The sequence below is a fragment of the Camelina sativa genome, chromosome 13 (genome assembly GCF_030686135.1).
Source record: "Camelina sativa cultivar CO46 ecotype springtype chromosome 13, ASM3068613v1".
NCBI lineage: Eukaryota > Viridiplantae > Streptophyta > Magnoliopsida > Brassicales > Brassicaceae > Camelina > Camelina sativa.
Genome location: NC_141892.1, coordinates 11307134 through 11327431, shown reverse-complemented (window position 1 = coordinate 11327431; position 20298 = coordinate 11307134). Strand labels below are relative to the sequence as shown.

General features: G+C 36.4%; 1 protein-coding gene and 2 pseudogenes across 1 annotated transcript; all 3 read right to left on the bottom strand.

Moving 5' to 3' along the window:
- Nucleotides 1-221: 221 nt before the first annotated feature.
- On the bottom strand, nucleotides 222-8616 carry LOC104738165 (putative folate-biopterin transporter 2; annotated as a pseudogene).
- Nucleotides 8617-11467: 2851 nt separating this feature from the next.
- On the bottom strand, nucleotides 11468-13252 carry LOC104738164 (putative folate-biopterin transporter 2; annotated as a pseudogene).
- Nucleotides 13253-14025: 773 nt separating this feature from the next.
- Nucleotides 14026-18246, bottom strand: LOC147929398 (uncharacterized). The gene is made up of 9 exons (XM_087480598.1): nucleotides 18237-18246; nucleotides 18085-18191; nucleotides 15253-15291; nucleotides 15074-15143; nucleotides 14865-14969; nucleotides 14633-14765; nucleotides 14460-14539; nucleotides 14262-14352; nucleotides 14026-14164 (listed from the first exon to the last, which is right to left on the bottom strand). Exons 1-9 carry the CDS (start codon nucleotides 18244-18246, stop codon nucleotides 14026-14028), a joined length of 774 nt encoding a protein of 257 aa, XP_087336724.1.
- Between the last annotated feature and the right edge of the window lie 2052 nt (nucleotides 18247-20298).

Genomic DNA, 20298 nt, shown 5'->3' with positions numbered 1-20298 from the left:
GTATCCTAAACCTAAATTTTTTTTTACGCCGCTCTCTTTTTCTTCTTCTTCTTCTTTGTTCCTTCGCCATGTCTGCTGAACCATCCAATGTTATTGATACCTCTGCTACTACTTCTCTCCATAACGTCAAGTCTCAACATGTCCAACGTGACAAAGTTAACGACTTCCAACTTTCTGATGTGGAACCGTCAGGTGCGAGCTCTGCTTGCTTAAAGTGGTCACTAGCGGCCTTTGGTCGGAGTGATTCTTCTATCATCAGACTGAAGAAGATGTACCATTTCTACCTCTTCTGCTTCATGTTCTTCCCCATTTTTCTCATCTGCTGGTTGATCCCCAGTTTCTTCTCTCTCATTCGGTAGCTTGATTGTTTCCGGATTTCCTTCAGGCACAAGAAACAGAAAAAGAGCGGCAAAAGTCTCATCACATTCCTAACCAAAACCGCAAGCCAGAGGTTACCAAACTCAGTCCCAGTCACCTTGAGGACATGCAGCAATATGTCTCCTAGCCCATTTGAGGTTATGACACCTAAATTCGCAATCGACATTAGCAACGTAAAGAAGGTCCCTTCATTTCCGTCAGGACAAAGTTTGTTAGCAAGGACTTTTATCGACATCCATTTCAGGCACTCGATCATCTCATGAACTATCTCGTCCACTACTATGAAGGGATAATCCGGTAAACCAAATTTTAAGTTGAGACGTAGCAGAAACATGAGGTCAAACATTCCGGATAAAGCAAAGAGAATTTGAGTCCACTTAAATATGTTACGGAACAAATGATCCTTTAGGACCAGCTGGTACAACAGTGTTCCTATAATTGACCCTATTGAACCAATTGAGGAAATGAAACCAACAATGTCCTGAAACAAACCACAAAAATAGTATATATTAGGCATTTTTCGGGTGGGGTTTGAAAGATTGAAGCTGCATGTTTTGGGACAACCTGAGCAAACGAAGGACCATCCTTTGAATCTGTGAACAATAGAAAAGACCTTCATGAATGTTCACACCAAAATCAAGGGAAATGTACATATACAAACTTGGATGCCACACTTCTGAGCGCTTCATCCTCCTACACAAGGCGTTCCATGCATCGGTGAATGTCTTGAATTCCTGTTTATGAGGATCCTCAATAAACACGATCCCGACTAAAGTTACTAACGCCAATGGAAATGTCAGCAAACCAAACACGCCCTATAATGTCAAAAGGCAACAAAACAAAACATTAGAGATGGAGGAATCACCAAGTGGAAAAAGTCACAACAAATGGTTCGCTAACCTTGGAGCAGACAAAATGAACTAAGATACTACTCATAAAAAAACCAACAAGTGCTCCAACGGAGGAGCTTAAGCTACATAAGCTCTGCATATCCGTTACAAGAGAATCGTTTTTTTAGTGTTGGAAGCAGTGCAAGCATCAATGGTTACATCGGCTATCGCCATTCCAGCACTTGATATTGTCATCAACAATATTGCCAAGTAAAAGTGTAGATTACTCTGAAGCGATATGGACGAGAAAGAAACCACTCTAAGCACCCTTGCAAAGACACACAATACAAAGCATATAATTAATGAGACAGTTGTTAAGGATTTGTTCCGATTTTGAGTGACATTTACCAGCTATGATGAAATAAGGTTTTCTGTGGAAACCATAGATGAGAAGAACATCAGTGAGAATGCCCCAAAGAGGCTTAATGATCCATGGAATCTTAGTGATTGCATTGATACTTTGATATTCAGAAGGTTGAACCTTTTGAACATCTTTAATGTAATACTCTGTAGCTACTGTACCGAGTGAGTAAGCAAACCCTCGGTTTATTCCATAAATTGTGACGACACCAAACAAAAAGGTCCAATGAAGCTTTGAGGCCAACATCTTTAGCCACTGCACCGGACCACACACCACATTGATAGTTAAGGGAATATGTAATATTCACTTACCAACTATGTACAACCAATACTTGGAGAACACTCTCCCATATTTGTATATATGTCGTACGTCTAATGAATAGAAAGGCAACCGATTCATTACTCTGTAACATGGTATTAGAGCCATCTTTCTATTAAAAAACCCTAAAAAAAAAAAAGAAGCCGCCTCCCTCCGCTCTTCTTCTTTCCCGATCTCCCTTGTCTCTCTTCTTCCTCTCGTTCTCTCTTGTTCCTCTCTACAATTTTATTTCCTTTTATTCTGTTCTTCTTTCACTCGACAGATTTACGATGGCCCAACCACTTGACAAAGTGTTCACCGTGACTCACATCAAGTCACATATTCCTTTTGTACTTGATATGCAAAAGATGAATTATGATGCTTGGCGTGATCTGTTTGAGACCCACTGCTATAGCTTTGGCGTCTTTGGGCATCTCGATGGCACCTCTACTCCCACTGATGCAAACGACACCATCTTCCAAGAACGTGATGGTATTGTCAAGATGTGGATCTATGGTACGATCTCCTCCTCCCTTCTCGACACCATCCTCAAAACTCGAAGTAGCGCCCGCAACATATTGCTATCCATTGAAAACCTCTTCCGTGACAACAAAGAGGCCCGCGCAATCCAACTCGACAACGAACTCAGATCTCTCACTATCGGTGACTTGTCGGTCCATGACTACTGGCATAAGCTCTCGAACCTCCCGTAACTGACCGTGTTGTTGTCATGCACAAGTTAAACGGTCTGTCGTAGAAGTTCGACAACATCGTCAACATCATAAAACACCGCCAACCATTTCCCTCCTTCTCCATTGCTAGATACATGCTCGTGGAGGAGGAACGTCGTCTCTCTAAGCAAGTGCGCACCGATACGATCACCTCGGCTAATACCTCATATTCGAACGTCCTCTATGCCTAATCACATGGTCAACATCACTCCATATCTCACAACACCAACCACCGTGACGGTTCCACCTCCGGTTCTCGAGACTACTCCGGCTACCGTGACAACACCAACACCAGGGGCCGCAGACGCGGACGTGGCAATTCAGGCAGGGGACGCAGACGACAATCATGGCCACAATCGTACTGGCCATTGAACCCACATAATTGGCAGACGCATCAACCCTGGTTCCCCGCACCAACGCCATATCCGCACTGGCCACAACAACACTAGATGCCGCGTTCACTGATGGCGCACATTTCCTCCACCACCCATCCCGCGACAGGCGTACTCGGCCACTCACCGCAGTCACTTGCTCTTCCGGCTCAACCTACACAACTCCCTGCCGACCTAGCGGCTGCATTTGGGAACATGACCATGCATGACCCAAATGATGCCAGTTGGTACACGGATACCGAAGCTACTTCGCACTTAACCGCACAACTAGGCACCCTTCATTCTCTTTTTAATTCGAGCTCCGCCCCATCGGTTATTGTCGGTAATGGATCTTCTATTCCTACAAAAATCATTGGTTATTCTTCTCTGCCCTCTAAATCTCGACCACTTCATCTCAATAATGTACTTGTGTGTCTGTCTATTATCAAAAAATCTTATTTATGTTCGTCAATTCACTATCGACAACTATGTCACTGTCGAGTTTGACCCCTTTGGTTTTTGTGTTAAGGACTACCTTTCTCGGATCCCGCTACTCCGCTGTGACAGCAGTGGCCCTCTCTATTCAGTCCATTCACCACCATCGGCCACCTCTCTTTCATCACCTCCACAAGCCATGCTCGCAACGGTGCATGATTCTCTCTTATGGCATCGTCGTCTAGGACATTTGGGAAACACTACTCTTCAATCTCTTATTTCTTCTCGTTTAATAAATTGTTCTAAAATTGATATGCCTCTTTGTCATGCATGTCAATTGGGGAAACACTGATTACCATTTGATTCAGTTTTTTCTTCTGTTTCTGCACCTTTTGAAATTATTCAATCAGATGTTTGGACCTCTCTGGTTTTCAGCATCAGTGAAAATAAATATTATGTTATTTATCTTGATCATTTTACACATTTTCTTTGGGTTTTTCCTCTTCGCAACAAATCAGATGTCCATTCAACGTTCTTAACTTTCATGGCTTATGTTTCTAACCATTTTGGCCGCAACATAAAAAATTTCCAATGCGATAATGGTGGTGAATACCAAAACCGAGAATTTCTCAATTACTTCTCTTTTCACGGCATCACCCCTCGGTTCTCCTGCCCTCACACTTCCCAACAAAACGGCAAAGCTGAACGCACACTCCGAACATTAAACAATTCTGTTCTGTCACTTTTCTTCCAAGCACACATGCCAAACACATATTGGGTGGAGGCACTTATGATGGAAACTCATCCCTTCAACATTCTTCCTTCATCTGCCATCAACAACAAAATCCCGTTCACAAAACTGTTCAACAAACCAGCCACTTATGATTACCTTCGGGTGTCTTTGCTATCCAGATCTCCTCCCTACCACTTCACACAAACTCGACGCTCGCTCCACCGCATGCGTCTTTCTTGACTACCCTTCCAATCATAAAGGATATCGTTGTCTTGACCTCACTAGTCGCAAGGTAATTATCTCACGCCATGTCATTTTTGAGGAGTCAAGCTTTCCTTTTTCCAATCTTTCCCAGTTTAAAATCTCTACACCACTTGACGACCCACCACCACCTCCGCAACCAATCTCTCCTCTTCTCCGCCGACAAGCTTCACTAAACCACCAACCTACCATTCCTCAAACAACACTCCCACCTCCAAAACCTCAAGTTGCACAACCGCCTCCACAAGCCGTTAGTCACCCTATGCGGACGCGTAACAAAAGCGGGATCACCAAACAGAAACAACCCCTTTCACCCAGGGTATCAATTCCCTATGCAGTTGTAGTACAAAGGGTTATCAATCTAAATAGTTTTTTATTGCTAGCAGGAAGAATATAATCAGGACAATACAAGTCAAGCCAAGCAGATAGGGTTTTTGTTCTAACAGTCCTAAAATAAATAAAAGAAAGGAATATAAACAAAGAAACCACACGACCTAAGCACTCGATGCAAGCAGTCGAGTACAAGATCGAGTGGGGTGATCGAGTAAGCAAATGAGATATGAACAGCTCGAGGTAGTACTCGATGCAGGTTATCGTGTACCTGATCGGGTAAGTGGTCGAGTAGGTAAAGAAAATGTAAACAAATAAAATACGAAAGCTCCTAAGGATGGGGTAATCGAATCCTAAGTATTCTAGACCAGTACAGATGCCTTACATGCCTCAAGCAATTATTTCCTAGGCAATGAATCTCTAAAACCTTGTCACCACACTCTCGCAATAGCAACAATCAACCTTGATCACTTACCACACTCTCGTACTAGCAATATGAACAAGCATGCATTAAGAACGATTCATTATTGTCAGTAAACTCAAACTCATCTAATCCCTTACTCAGAGTCAAGTAAACCTCTAGCATTGGCTAATTCACGCATCTCATCTACACCTCTCGGTCGCTGAAATGCCCTAGATCTAATCTCAACCTCTCGGTCTGTTGACAACATTAAGAACACCAACCTAGAAGGAAATCTATCAATCATTTACAATCAAACTAAGGCATCCTAACCAATCAAGAACACAAAATCATCAATCCCATCCCTAGAAACTTTACTACACTACTCGGACATGATAACAAGGAACAAAATAACGAAAATGAATGAAACTTGCATTGTATTAAAAGATAGAGTAGAGTAGAAAGAGTACAAGATAGAAATCTAAGAAAACTATAAAAACTATGAAAATAAAAATGCAAAATGAAAAGGAAAATGTTTGAGTCGCTCAGTTCTCTCACAGAAGCTCTCGCTCTCTGGTTTGAGGGTCTGCGGTGTGCTCCCTTGCGATCTAGGAGAGGAGGGGGTTTATATATGGAAACCCTTTTGACCTAGCTTCCCAAACCTGCCCGATGGTCTACTCGATGGGATACACGAGGGTGAAGTCGGGTTACTCCTCGGGTGGATCTTCGGATTGTTCTTCATGCTCTCGGATCCTCCTTGATCGTGTTGGGGGTTCGGACTTGTTCTTGCAGCTCGATGGCTCCTTCGGGTACATGCTCGGATTGTCCTTGTTTTTCCCCATTTTTGGCTCTTTAGCACCTGTTTTCATCCAAAATATGCAAATGCAGAAATGCAACACCCTAAATGGTCTAAAAGTGAATTCCTACAGTTAATGACCTAAAAATGCTAAGTTAGAGGTATGGACAATGCAAAATATAGACAAAAAAAAGGATGCTAAAAACATATAAATTAGAGAGTTATCAAACATGGAGCTCAAATTAAAAAGAGGACGTGGGACTTAGTACCATGACCCCCCAATACTAACATTGTGCGCTCTATGTGGTTGTTTAGGCATAAATTTGGTGCAGATGGGAAGTTATCTCGCTACAAGGCCCGGTTGGTTGCAAATGGGAAATCTCAAGAACTCGGCATCGATTGTCAAGAGACTTTCAGCCCTGTCGTGAAGCCTGCAACAATTCATCTCGTCCTAGAGCTCTCTTTATCTCGCAACTGGCCTATACATCAACTTGATGTCAAGAATGCCTTCCTTAACGGCACACTCGAGGAGATGGTTTACATGCACCAACCGCGGGGTTTCCGCGACCTGGACAAACCCGATCATGCTTGTTTGCTCAAACGGTCCATCTGCGGTCTTAAACAATCTCCACGTGCTTGGAATAAATGCTTTGCTCAGTATGCCCGTAAAGTTGGTTTCATGCAAAGCAAAGGAGACCCATCCTTGTTCGTCTACCATCAACCACATGGCACCGCCTATCTCCTCCTATATGTCGACGACATTGGTCTCACCGCATCCTTCACCAAGCTACTCAACGACATCATCACCTCTCTTCACAGTGAGTTTAAAATGACAGATTCTGGTGAGCTTCACTACTTCCTCGACATTGCCATCAAACACAACACTTTCGGCTTCTTCCTCTCACAACGAAAGTACGCCGCTGACATCCTACACCGAGTCAACATGTCTAACTGCAACTCATGTACCACGCCAGCCGATCGTCGTGCTTGCCTTGCCATCGAGGATAGCCCACCGGTCTTCGATCCAACTCTTTATTGAAGCCTCGTCGGCGCCCTCCAGTACTTAACATTTACACGCACGGATATCTCTTTCGCCGTCCATCAAATTTGTCTATACATGCATGACCCCCGCGAATCTCAACTCAAAGCCGTCAAACGTATCTTGCGCTACCTCAAGGGCACTCTTGATCACGGCCTCCAACTCTACCCAACACAACCTACCGGTCTCATCGCTTACACGGACGCCGATTGGGCTGGCTGCCCCTCTACCCGACGATCAATTTCCGGCTACTGCATTTTCCACGGCGACAACTTAATCTCCTCGTCCTCCAAATGCCAACACACTGTCTCTCGTTCAAGCGCGGAAGCTGAGTATCGCGGCGTGGCCAACGTCGTCGCCGAAACAACGTGGCTTTGTAACCTCCTCCTCTAATTGCACTGTCCTCTCACCAAAGCCACTCTCGTCTACTACGACAACATCAGCGCCGTCTATATCTCCACCAACCATGTTCAACAACAACGAACCAAACATGTCGAGATCGACATTCACTTTGTTCGTGAACGTGTCGCCCTCGGCACCGTACGTGTTCTCCATGTTCCCTCGTCTCACCAATATGCGGAAATCTTCACAAAGAGTCTTACCACTCCATTGTTCACCGACTTTCGATCCAGTCTCGGCATCCTTCCCAACGACGCTAAGACTGTGGGGGAATGATAGATAAGGGAATATGTAATATTCACTTACCAACTGTGTACAACCAATACTTGGAGAACACTCTCTCATATTTGTATATATTTCGTACGTCTAATGAATAGAAATGCAACCGATTCATTACTCTGTATTACACATTACGTAATTTACTTTCGCTTTGCTCCTCTACTTCCATCTCTGCTTCTATACAGAAGGAAAGATTCAAGATTTGAGTCCGTTTTGAGCTTAATATTGGAACTTTTGATGTGTGTTTGTTCTGGAGAAGAAGAAGAAGATAGAGAAAATGATATTAGATCAGAAATGAAAGGATAAAAATCACATCAAGAGATACCAAAGAAAAGGTCAGGAACTAAATGTTTGACCAAAACATTCTTATGTAAGAAAACATAAAACAATAAAAGAAAAGTCAAAAGTATTAATGAAGTATCAAATTATTAGGTTTGTTATGGTGACTTTGATGCAAAACAACACATCTTTGTTTGTTTATAATCGGCTCAGCTATGCTCTGAATCGGATGACATCGTCAAAACGTTCCTAGAGTCCAGACTCTGGAAACAAGCACAGCTAGAATGTGCTCCACGCGGTTTAGAAGCATACCAAAAATTAAGACGTCCCTGTTTCAGTTGAAGTGGATGCAGCGTAGAATGAAAACAGTCGCTTATGTGGGATGCGCTGGATATGCAGATTCAGAAGGCTGAACCTTTTTTGAACATACTTCACGTAATACTCTGTAGCTACATGACCCAATGAGCCACCAAGAGTCCAAGACCTTGGTTTATTCAGTACAGTGAGACCACACCAAGCACAATGCTCCAGTGAAGCTCTGAGGCCAACATCTTTAGACATTACGGAAATGGCTTTCTCCTCGTTCGATCACACGTACGGATCCGCCGTTGTCAAGTTTTTGCTCTTTTACTACCATAACTAGTTCTTCTGTAAGGAGTGAAAGATTCAAGATTTGACTCTGTTTTGAGCTCAAATGTGATGTGGATTTGCACTACAAAAAGAAAGATCCAAGGAACAGAGTCTACTGAAGTGGGTAATTCTTGAACTGGATTGAACTTAGATCAAAAGAAAAAGGATGAATCTTTTGATGTAAAGCAAAATAATCAAAGATTTGGGAATCAAAAACGATGAATCTTGAATCCAAAGCTCAATAAACAAGAATGAAATTGGTACACATGAAACTTCGTTGACCTGTTTTAGTATGAAACATAAAATGCGCTAGGGGCATCATTAGTGGGAGAAACATAAAATGCCTTAAGGGCATCATTAGTGGGAGAAACGGTGAATCGTTACTCAACAAAATAAAAAATTTACTTTTATTGCAGATTTTTTTTTTTTTTTAATATTTGTTCCACTAAATAAGTGACACTTAGTGTTATTTCTTCTGAGAAACGTTTATTTAGTTTCTTTAGTTTGTTTAGGAGGAATCGTTTCTTCTCCTTTTCTCTTCTCTCCTCTTTTTTTTTGTTGTTAATAAAAGTATTTGTGTGAGCAACGCCCCGGTGGACATGGTCTTAATATCTTTGAACATTAAATTTAGAAGATACAAAAAAGATAAATGAAACTCAAAGGATAAAATTAGATCAGAAAAAGACGAAAAGGGAAAGGTCAAGCTTTTGCTGCTAAAATGTTTGACCAAACACAACACACATCTCTTTGTTTGTCGTCTCTTGCTAAGAACATTCTTGTCTAATTTTCCCCCAGTTTTTTTTATTTTATTTTTTTTTGGCGATTTTAACTGAAAATATTGAAACGTTTTAATTGAATTGTAAGGCTTTTTTATTCATTAGAAACAAAAATTGTAATTAGTCACCATAACGAACCTAATACTTCATTAATACGTTTGACTTTTCCTTTTTCTACATAATGTATAAATTCATCACTAGCTATGAATGTAAAACGAGCAAGTCACTCCTTTGTATAATGTGACTTGACCCACTCTTTTGAATTTAAGTGGGAGAACGACCTAGGTCGTGTTTTTATTGTTTTACGCCGCTTGAAACAGAGAAAAGGAGAAAAACAGTTTCTCAAGGTTTTGGTGAGAGTTTGTGAGATTTCAAGGCGTTTTTGGTGAGATCTTTCTGTGGGAGTGAAGATCCACGGCTAGAGACGTGTTAGAAGCTTGCTAGGAAGGTTGGATTCGTCGTGGTTGGTCAAAAACTTCTTGCAAAGAGGTGATGGGATTGTTTGTTTCTGTTTGTTTGTTCTTGCTTGTTTGTTTCTGTTTTTGTGTATTTTTCTTGATGGGATTGGTTGCTATAGGTTCCTACGGATGCATATGGCTTTGGGTTTGAGTATTGGGCGATTTGGTGGTGATTGGAAGCGAGATGTGACTCTCGGCTTCGAGCGGTTCGCGATTGCAGAGTCAGAGTCGATCGACACCAGGAGGGTGTCGGTCGACACCAGTGAAGGAGCATCGATCGACATTGTGGGGTAGTGTCGGTCGACACCAAGAGCCAGTGTCGGTCGACACTTGGCTGGTGTTGGTCGACACCTCCCTTCCAGCGAGACTATGTTTGTTTTCCTGGGTTATATGCTTTGGTGGTGATTAGAAGCGAGATGTGACTCTCGGCTTCGAGTGGTTGGCGATTGTAGAGTCAGAGTCGATCGACACCAGTGAAGGAGCATCGATCGACATTGTGGGGTAGTGTCGGTCGACACCAAGAAGAGCCAGTGTCGGTCGACACTTGGCTGGTGTTGGTCGACACCTCCCTTCCAGCGAGACTATGTTTGTTTTCCTGGGTTATATGCTTTGTTTGTTGATTGTTTTGGACATTGGTATCTCAATTGCTTTTGTGTATAGCCCGGTAGATGAGAGGATTGCCTCTCTGAGTGTTTATCAAATATTCATGCATCTCAATTTACCAACACGAGTTCTTGATCTTAGCATCAGACAGTCTATGGGACAAGGTTAGTAATCAGGAGGCAGTAGATATAGCTAGACCATTTTGCATAGGAACCGATAAGAAACATAAGCTATTTTTTCAGTAGTGTGTGCGAAAATATAGTTTGATAAAGTATATGCAGAGATTAAGTATACGCAGAGATTAAGTTTGGTCAAATGGTCACAAAATATAGAAAAAATTATATGTAAGCCGTTAGAAAACAGAAAACAGGCATAAAGATAAATTTACATAGCCAAAAAAAATAATATACACAACAAAACCTCCAAATACACCTTCATCTAACTACCACGCGTAACGCGGATCAATTGCTAGTTTCATATAAATCAAAATCCAGACACAATTAAAGACTTTAAGATAATAACCTAATAAAGTAGTCGCTGTTTTTTTTTATATGGAAATGTAGTAGTCTAATAATTTATGGTTAGACTCACTTAGTTATATATGTATGAGACATCACAAACCTACTGTTTATTATTTTGATTTTTTTTCTTAACTGAAACATTTTAAATCTCTTCAAGCTATCACCATAAAAATATATATATAGATATGCATAACTAACAGCACAAAATAAATTTTATGAAAATATATATCACAATGATTTTGAAACATGACTATTGACTACAACTACAAAAATATATGGCATATGGCATGTAAGATACAATATGACTTAATTGCCCTAAATATTATCATCAAAATAAAATTTGATTACTTTATTTAAATTCATGGTACGTAGTCTTTTAATTTTGATGCACACCGAAAAAACATAATAATAACATGTTAATTTATATTATTTTTTCAAAATAGAATAGCCCGTATGTAAGAACTCACGCATAGCCTGAGCTAACACCTAGTATATATATATTAGGCATTTTCGGGTGGGGTTTGAAAGATTGAAGCTGCATGTTTTGGGATTACCTGACCAAACGAAGGACCATCCTTTGAATCTGTGAACCAATATAAAATACCTTCATGAATGTTCACACCAAAAGCAAGGGAAATGTACATATACAAACTCGGACGCCACACTTCTGAGCGCTTCATCCTCCTACACAAGGCGTTCCATGCGTCGGTGAATGTATTGAATTCCTGCTCATGAGGGTTCTCAATAACCACGATCCCAACTACAATTACTAATGTAAATGGAAATGTCATCAAGCCAAACACGCCCTATAATGTCAGAAGGCAAACAAAAAACATTAGAGATGAATCACCAAATGGAAAAAGTCACAGCAAACGGTTCACTAACCTTGGAGCCAACAAGATGAATTTAAGATACCACTCATAAAAAACCCAACAAGTGATCCAACGGAGGTGCTAACCTACATAAGCTCTGCATATATGATACAAGAGACTTGTGTTTCATACTGTTGTAAGAAGTGCAAGCGTCAATTGTCATATCGGCTATCGCCATTCCAGCACTTGATATTGTCATCAACTATTGCCAAGTAAAGGTGTAGATTACTCTGAAGCAATATGCACGAGAAAGAAACCCCTCCAAGCACCCCTGCAAAGACAGTACAAAGCATATAATTAATGAGACAATTGCTGAGGATTTGTTCCGATTTCGAGTGACATTTACCAGCTAATATGAAATAAGGTCTTCTGTGGAAACCAGAGATGGGAAGAACGTTTGTGAGAATGCCCCAAAGAGGCTTAATGATCCATGGAATCTTAGTGATTGCATTGATACTTTGATATTCAGAAGGTTGAACCTTTTGAACATCTTTCATGTAATACTCTGTAGCTACTGTACCAAATGAGTAAGCAAACCCTTGGTTTATTCCATAAATTGTGACGACACCAAACACAAAGGTCCAGTGAAGCTTTGAGGCCAACATCTTTAGCCACGACACCGGACCACACACCACATTACATAATTTACTTTCGCTTTGCTCTTCTACTTCCATCTCTGTTTCTATTAAGGAAGGAAAAATTCAAGATTTGAGTCCGTTTTGAGCTTAATATTGGAACTTTTGATGTGTGTTTGGTCTGGAGGAGAAGAAGAAGATGATATAAAAAATGATATTAGATCATAAATGAAAGGATAAAAATCACATCAAGAGCTACCAAAGAAAAGGTCACGAACTAAATGTTTGACCAAAACATTCTTATGTAAGAAAACAACAAAAAAAAAAAGTCAAAAGTATTAATGAAGTATCAAATTACCTATTAGGTTTGTTATGGTGACTTTGATGCAAAACAACACATCTTTGCTTGTCCATAATCGGCTCAGCCATGCTCTGAATCGGATGACATCGTCAAAACGTTCCTAGAGGCCAGACTCTGGAAACAAGCACAGCTAGAATGTGCTCCACGCAGTTTAGATGCACACCAAGCATCAAGACGTCCCTGTTTCAGTTGAAGTGGACGCAGCGTAGAATGAAAACAGCCGCTTATGTGGGATGCGTTGGATATGCAAATTCAGAAGGCTAAACATATTTCATGTAATACTTTGTATCTACACGACCCAATGAGCCACCAAGAGTCCAAGACCTTAGGTTACTTCGTACAGTGAGACCACACCAAGCACAAAGCTCCAGTGAAGCTCTGAGGCCAACATCTTTAGACATTACGGAAATGGCTTTCTCCTCCTTCGACCACATGTACGGATCCGCCGTTGTCAAGTTTTTGCTCTTCTACTACCATAAAAATGATGAATCTTGAATCCAAAGCTCAAAAAACAAGAATGAAATTGGCACACATGAAACTTCGTTGACCTGCTTTGGTATGAAACATAAAATGCCCCCATTAAATTTAGAGGATACAAAGAAGATAAATGAAAGGATGAAATCAGATCGGAGAAAGACGGAAAGGAAAAGTTCAAGCTTTTGCTGCTAAAATGTTTGACCAAACACAACACACATCTCTTTGTTTGTCGTCTCTTGCTAATTTGCTAAGAACATTCTTGTCTAATTTTCAATTATAATTTTTGGAAACTATGTTTCAAAGCTGGGGAACCTAATTACACTTTTTGTTTCTAATGAATAAAAAAAAACCTTATAATTCAATTAAAACGTTTCAATATTTTCAGTCAAAATTGCCCAAAAGAAAAAAAAAATTCCCCCAGCTTTTTTTTTTTGACAATTTTAGCTGAAAATATTGAAACGTTTTAATTGAATTATAAGGTTTTTTTTATTCATTAGAAACAAAAATTGTAATTAGTCACCATAACGAACCTAATACTTCATTAATACTTTTGACTTTTCCTTTTTCTACATAATGTATAACTTCATCACTAGCTAGAAAAGGAATGTAAAACGAGCAAGTCACTCCTTTGTATATACGTCGTAGTTGCATGTCAAGTTAATTATATAACTTAGATCTTATAAAGTAATTAGTTTTGTTTAAATGTAGTTAATATAATATAATATTAATTATAATGTTCATATATATTATTGATTTTGAACTAAAATGAGGATTTAAAAATGAATGTAGTATATTGTATGATAGTTTTGTTCTCCAATTTCTTTCTCTACGCAGTGGTGATTATTGACCTTAGAGTTGGAAATTTGTTTTGAGCCATGAGCGAACATCATCGATATGATTGGATAATGATCCCTGCACAAGGCATAATCCAAAAATTAGATTCAGAAAAATAAGGTCAAGTAGTAAATTAAATCAAATAAAAAGTGAAGTTAATTTCATGTTCAGAGACCCTTGGTTTTCTATAAACATAATTGGAAATCCAGCCATGCGAAGAATTTCAGCACTTCTGTATTCAAATTGGAAGGGAACTATATTATCAGCTGTGACACACACAGGAAAAAAAAAGAATAATTAAGAAGAATCAGCATCTTCTCGCGATTGATATCTAAATTGTAATGTAGATCTGTAGATGACAATATACACATACAATTTCCATGTGTAACTAAGATTGGTAACGATGGAGCAATACTTGTGGACCCATAATGATATGTTATACTCTGTAAGTTTCTGCAAGATTGATTTAGGTTTATACCACGTCTAAAAGTTGTGTAACTTAAGGTTTATTACAAATAGTGACATTACGGTTTAAAACGAGCCTACCTCCAAGCGGGAAGCCAGCCATCGATTCCAACAATAAATTGTAGGTTTATGTTTACCACTCCTGTGATATAAGAAGACGCATAGTAAAGAGCTACCGCTGCACCCAAGCCGATACCTCCTAGTCCTATCATGACTATCAAAACCAATTGGATTAATAGAATTGATATAAAAATTTGATGTATACTATAAAACTAAGCATGCTATGTGTTGAATGTTGATGATTATTGGTTACCATTGTTTGGTTCATGATGTAAAAGGTCAACAACAAGCAAATAAGCTAAATTGAAAGAAGCCATATCCTCTTCCATGTTCTCAAAAATTCCGCAGACATCAGCCCCTAAAATTTTATATACAATATTATTGGTTTTTAATTAAAATTTTAAAGGATATTAATTAATACTAGTGTCTTTCTGAAGTTTAAAGCCAAGTAGTATATCTTACAAGCAGTAGTTTGTGTTCCACCCAAGAAAGTAATGGGACGTATTGGAGCAGTCGGACAAATCCATTTTACCTATGCATAAAAATTATAAATTCTAATTAGAAACTTCAATTTTGTTTCTGTTTGACTAAAACTAAAAAACAGATATATGGCAAAATTTAACATCTGCATGGATCCATACATTTGGAAGATTCAATTGACGTACAAATTCAGCTGAGTTGCATGCAGAAAGAATAGGAATATATAGAGTGATCAGAGATACACTTCAAGTAGAGAGAAGAACATGATTTTACGTATATATAATTTTAGCTAAGTGAGAACATAACAAATGAAATTTATGTGAAATTGTACGACAGAGAAAATTTATTAATTATTCTTGTCATGTCACCAATATTTTAATACTAAAAAGGAAAAAAAAATTATATACAAATACCACTTCAAATCAAATCATAATATTTGTAGAACATGTCAAAATCAACTTTTAAAAATACTTTTCACAAGTGTTTATAAATTACTCTATTAGGCCATCATTAATGGGAGAACACTGTTTTAAGCCCAAAAAAATTATAAAAATAATGAATAGTGGCTTAGAACACTTTTTTTAGTTCTTGATGTAGAACTGATTTAAGCCCAGTTCTTATTTGACGTGGCTTCATGTGATTGGACGAGATTTTTTGGAAAAAAAGAAAATATTTCATTTATATAAGTAAGCAATTTAAAGGTTAATTTATAAGTTTTTATAATTGTAATATGTTTAAGAATATTATATTAATTTATAAGTATATAATTGCTTTTATATAAGTATACAATTTAAATGTTAATTTATAAGTTTTTATAATTGTAATATGTTTAAGAATATTATATTAATTTATAAGTATACAATTGCTTTTATATAAGTAAGCAATTTAAATGTTATTTTATAAGTTTTTATTATTTGTAAAATGTTTAAGAATATTATATTAATTTATAAGTATACAATTGCTTTTATATAAGTAAGCAATTTAAATGTTATTTTATAAGTTTTTATAATTTGTAAAATGTTTAAGAATATTATATTAATTTATAAGTATACAATTGCTTTTATATAAGTAAGCAATTTAAATGTTATTTTATAAGTTTTTATAATTTGTAAAATGTTTATGAATATTATATTAATTTATAAGTTCTCCCATTGCTTTTATATAAGTAAGCAATTTAAATGTTATTTTATAATTTTTTATAATTTGTAAAATGTTTATGAATATTATTTCACTATATCTTTATTCTAAGAACACCATAATTAGTTCTCCCATTTTTTTTACCTATGATCTTAACAACTGATCTAACATTATTTTCACTATATATTTAATCTAAGAACACAAAAAAAAGTTCTCCCATTAATGATGCCCTTAGTAGAAGATGTCACTCGTTTTAAACTTTTGTTATAACGAAATAGGTGACTTAGATACTTGAAAAAAAAACAAATAATATATATATATACTATAATTTGTATCCGTGCATGCGCGAGATTTTAATTTAAAATATTTCTTATCAATAGAAATTGTTGAGCTCAAATATAATCATTTCAATTTTTGAATATAAATTTATATAAATACAAAACTTACTTTACTCAGTGATATATAACATATATATTTTTGAAGATGATATTTTTTTGTTATATCTATTTACGATTTTACGTGGAATTTTAGTTAATTTTTTTATCAATAAGAATTATTGAATATGAATATAATTTGAAGATTAAAAGATAAATCTATATAAGTATCGTACTTATTTTACGTCAATGTCAATCGTTAACCTAATTATAGAGACCAATTAAACATATCGATATTCTACATTAAATGCGAATACACAAAGTTTCATGAACAGTTTTAGTGTTATATTGCTACAATGAGGTTGTCCAAATGCATCATCTGCCATAATAGAATTTCCGACTAAGTCAAGAATTCTTAAATGGCGAAACATTTACACAATAGATATTTATTCACTAATCCAAGTTGCATATTTTTCTAAAATCTCATATGTTATTTGCATATGTTAATTTTGTGATGCAACCCAGCTTCGTTTTCTCAAAAAAAAACATATTGTACTTTAAATATGTTGTTTTTGCCAATGTTTTGGGTTAAAACTTAAAAGCATTTGATCATATATATATATGTTATATTTGTTATATATGTTTTATATCATGTTATAAAATTGTAGCTCCAGTTGATAATATACTTTACACAAATCATCTGCCACTTTTTGTAACGGCTTACATATCATTTTTTCTATATTTCCTAACCATTGATTTTTTTTTTAGATAGATTATTTTTTCAAACTTTTTTTTCATAGTTTTCCCAAAAAAAGTGTGCCCCTTACAATGTCTTTGTTTTAGATCAAAACTTTTAACTTAAGTTAAGTAATTAATCTTTTTTTCTTATAAGTAAAATTTAATAATAAATCTTTATGGTCTATGTTTCTTAGAAACTAATGTTTCACTTCAATTTTATTTTTCTGTTTAAATTTTTATAAATACTATTACATAACTTTATTTTTTAATCCACCAAGCATTAAAATCTTACTTACATTCTAAAACTCATTAATCATTTAAAAATTGGAATATAATCATTTTTTGGTTATAATTATAATAATAACATTATTACTAAAACAAATTTATAGTATTATTTTTACTATTTTAAATTTCTCATTTATTTTACATAATTCATTTTTAGATAGTTATTATTTTTGTTATTTACTAAAAAATATATTATTGTTTATACTATTTTAAAATTTATTTAATTTTATTTAATTCGTTTTTATGTATTTATTAATATTATTAATTATAACTAATAAATATACAATGAATATTAAAAATAATATTTTTTTAATGCAGCAAAATTGATTAGATGCTCATATAGAGAAAGGATAAGTGAACAACTTTATATATATAGGTAAATAAAATCAAAAGTAAAGCATGTGATTATGCCCGATGCCCGATGTCATGAAGAAGGAAAAAGTATATCAAAAGTTACTTTTTGCAATTATGCCCGATGTCGTGAAGCCAGACTATAGGGGCCTTGTGATCTTCTGTTGGCCATACAATTTCAGTGTCTCCACATGCAATACCAAACAGAGATGTAACTAGAGAACAAATTATGAACAATTAATGAAGAAGGAAAAACATACTAAAATTCATGTTTTTGATCAAATAATCACTTTCTTTCAAAAACTTGCACTAGCTAGAGATGTATTGCGTATTAATTATAATCAAAGGAGTACTGACATATAAAGTCTTATCATTAAAAATTGGATGAATGAAAAAAATATATTATTTATTAAAAGATTATCTTATTATAGTGGATCTAGAATATCTTATATAATAAAGTAAGGTTTTCTTTTAACAAGATTTAAGAAGTTGTCATTTGGCACTCTCTTCTTACAACATGTGTTATTTTCTCTTTAACATTTTTAGGATATTCTTTTCATTAAATTTCTATGACATATATTATCTTATTTATATATATATTTAAAACAAAATATAATTTGGTATTATACTTAATAAGATGTTTAATTTATTATTTAATTTGTGTAGTACATAGTCCAAAATAACAATTTTTTTTTCTCTAAGAAGTTGTCATTTGCCACTCTCTTCTTGCAATTTGTGTCATTTTCTCTTTAATAATTTTATTATATTTTTTCAATTAACTTTATATGACTTAAAATATTTTATTTATTTTTTAATTTGTGTAGCATATTGTCCAAAATAATTATTTTCTTTTTTAATTTTTTTCCTTATCTCTTTATTATAATAAATATATTATTTGTATTGCTTGAAATTCCTATCAGATATTATTAGTTACATTAACAATTTATATTTGAAAAATAATAAATGTAAGTATATATGAACCTTCTCACATATTTTATTAAATTTCATATTATATCACATCTTTTGTAACTTTCATATTAATTTGGTTACATGGAGATTCCTATCATATAATTGTAGTTATATTAACTAAAAAAACAAATGAACTTAAAACAATTAATAAATGTATTTTTGGGTGAACCTTCTCACGTATTTTACTAAATTTCAAATTGTAATATCCGCGAACCAAAATGTGTATTTTGGGGATGGGTGTCGATCGACACCAAGGGGGTGACGGTCAACACCAACATCTTTCTGGTTCGACCAGTTCGATTTAATTGTTTATTTTGGTCGGTTTGGTTTAAGGAAACTCAAGGAACCGTGATATTTAAGTGGGAGAACGAACTAGGTTGTGTTTTTATTGTTTTATATCGCTTGAAACATAGAGAAAAGGAAAGAAACAGTTTCTCAAGGTTTTGGTGAGAGTTTGTGAGATTTCAAGGCGTTTTTTGTGAGATCTTTCTGTGGGAGTGAAGATCCACAGCTAGAGACGTGTTAGAAGCTTGCGAGAAAGGTTGGATTCGTCGTGGTTGGTCAAAAACTTCTTGCAAAGAGGTGAGTGCATGAACATGGCTGATCTAAACCTGAAATTCCTTTGTTCTTGCTTGTTTGTTGCTGTTTTTGTGTGTTTTTCTTGATGGGATAGGTTGCTATAGGTTCCTACGGATGCATATGGATTTGGGTTTGAGTATTGGGCGATTTGGTGGTGATTGGAAGCGAGATGTGACTCTCGGCTTTGAGCGGTTCGCGATTGCAGAGTCAGTGTCGATCGACACCAGGAGGGTGTCGGTCGACACCAGTGAAGGAGCATCGATCAACACTATGGGGTAGTGTCGGTCGACACCAAGAGCCAATGTCGGTCGACACTTGGCTGGTGTCGGTCGACACCTCCCTTCCAGCGAGACGATGTTTGTTTTCCTGGTTTATATGCTTTGTTTGTTGATTGTTTTGGACATTGGTATCTCACTTGCTTTTATGTATAGCCCAGTAGATGAGAGGATTGTCTCACTGAGTATTTATCAAATACTCATGCATCTCAATTTACCAACACGAGTTCTTAATCTTAGCATCAGACAGTCTATGGGACAAGGTTAGTAATCAGGAGGCAGTAGATATAGCTTGACCATTTTGCATAGGAACCGATAAGAAACAGAAGCTATTGTTTCAGTAGTGTGTGCCAAAATATAGTTTGATAAAGTATACGCAGAGATTAAGTTTAGTCAAATGGTCACAAAATATAGAAAAAATTATATGGAAGCCGTTAGAAAACAGAAAACACGCATAAAAATGAATTTACATAGCCGAAAAATAATATACACAACAAAA

Coding starts and splice junctions, on each gene's coding strand:
- LOC147929398 (XM_087480598.1), bottom strand. Junction 14,766..14,864: donor ACATCATGAACCAAACAATG/GTAACCAATAAT, acceptor TGGTTTTGATAG/TCATGATAGGACTAGGAGGT. Junction 14,540..14,632: donor GGCTGGCTTCCCGCTTGGAG/GTAGGCTCGTTT, acceptor TCAATCTTGCAG/AAACTTACAGAGTATAACAT.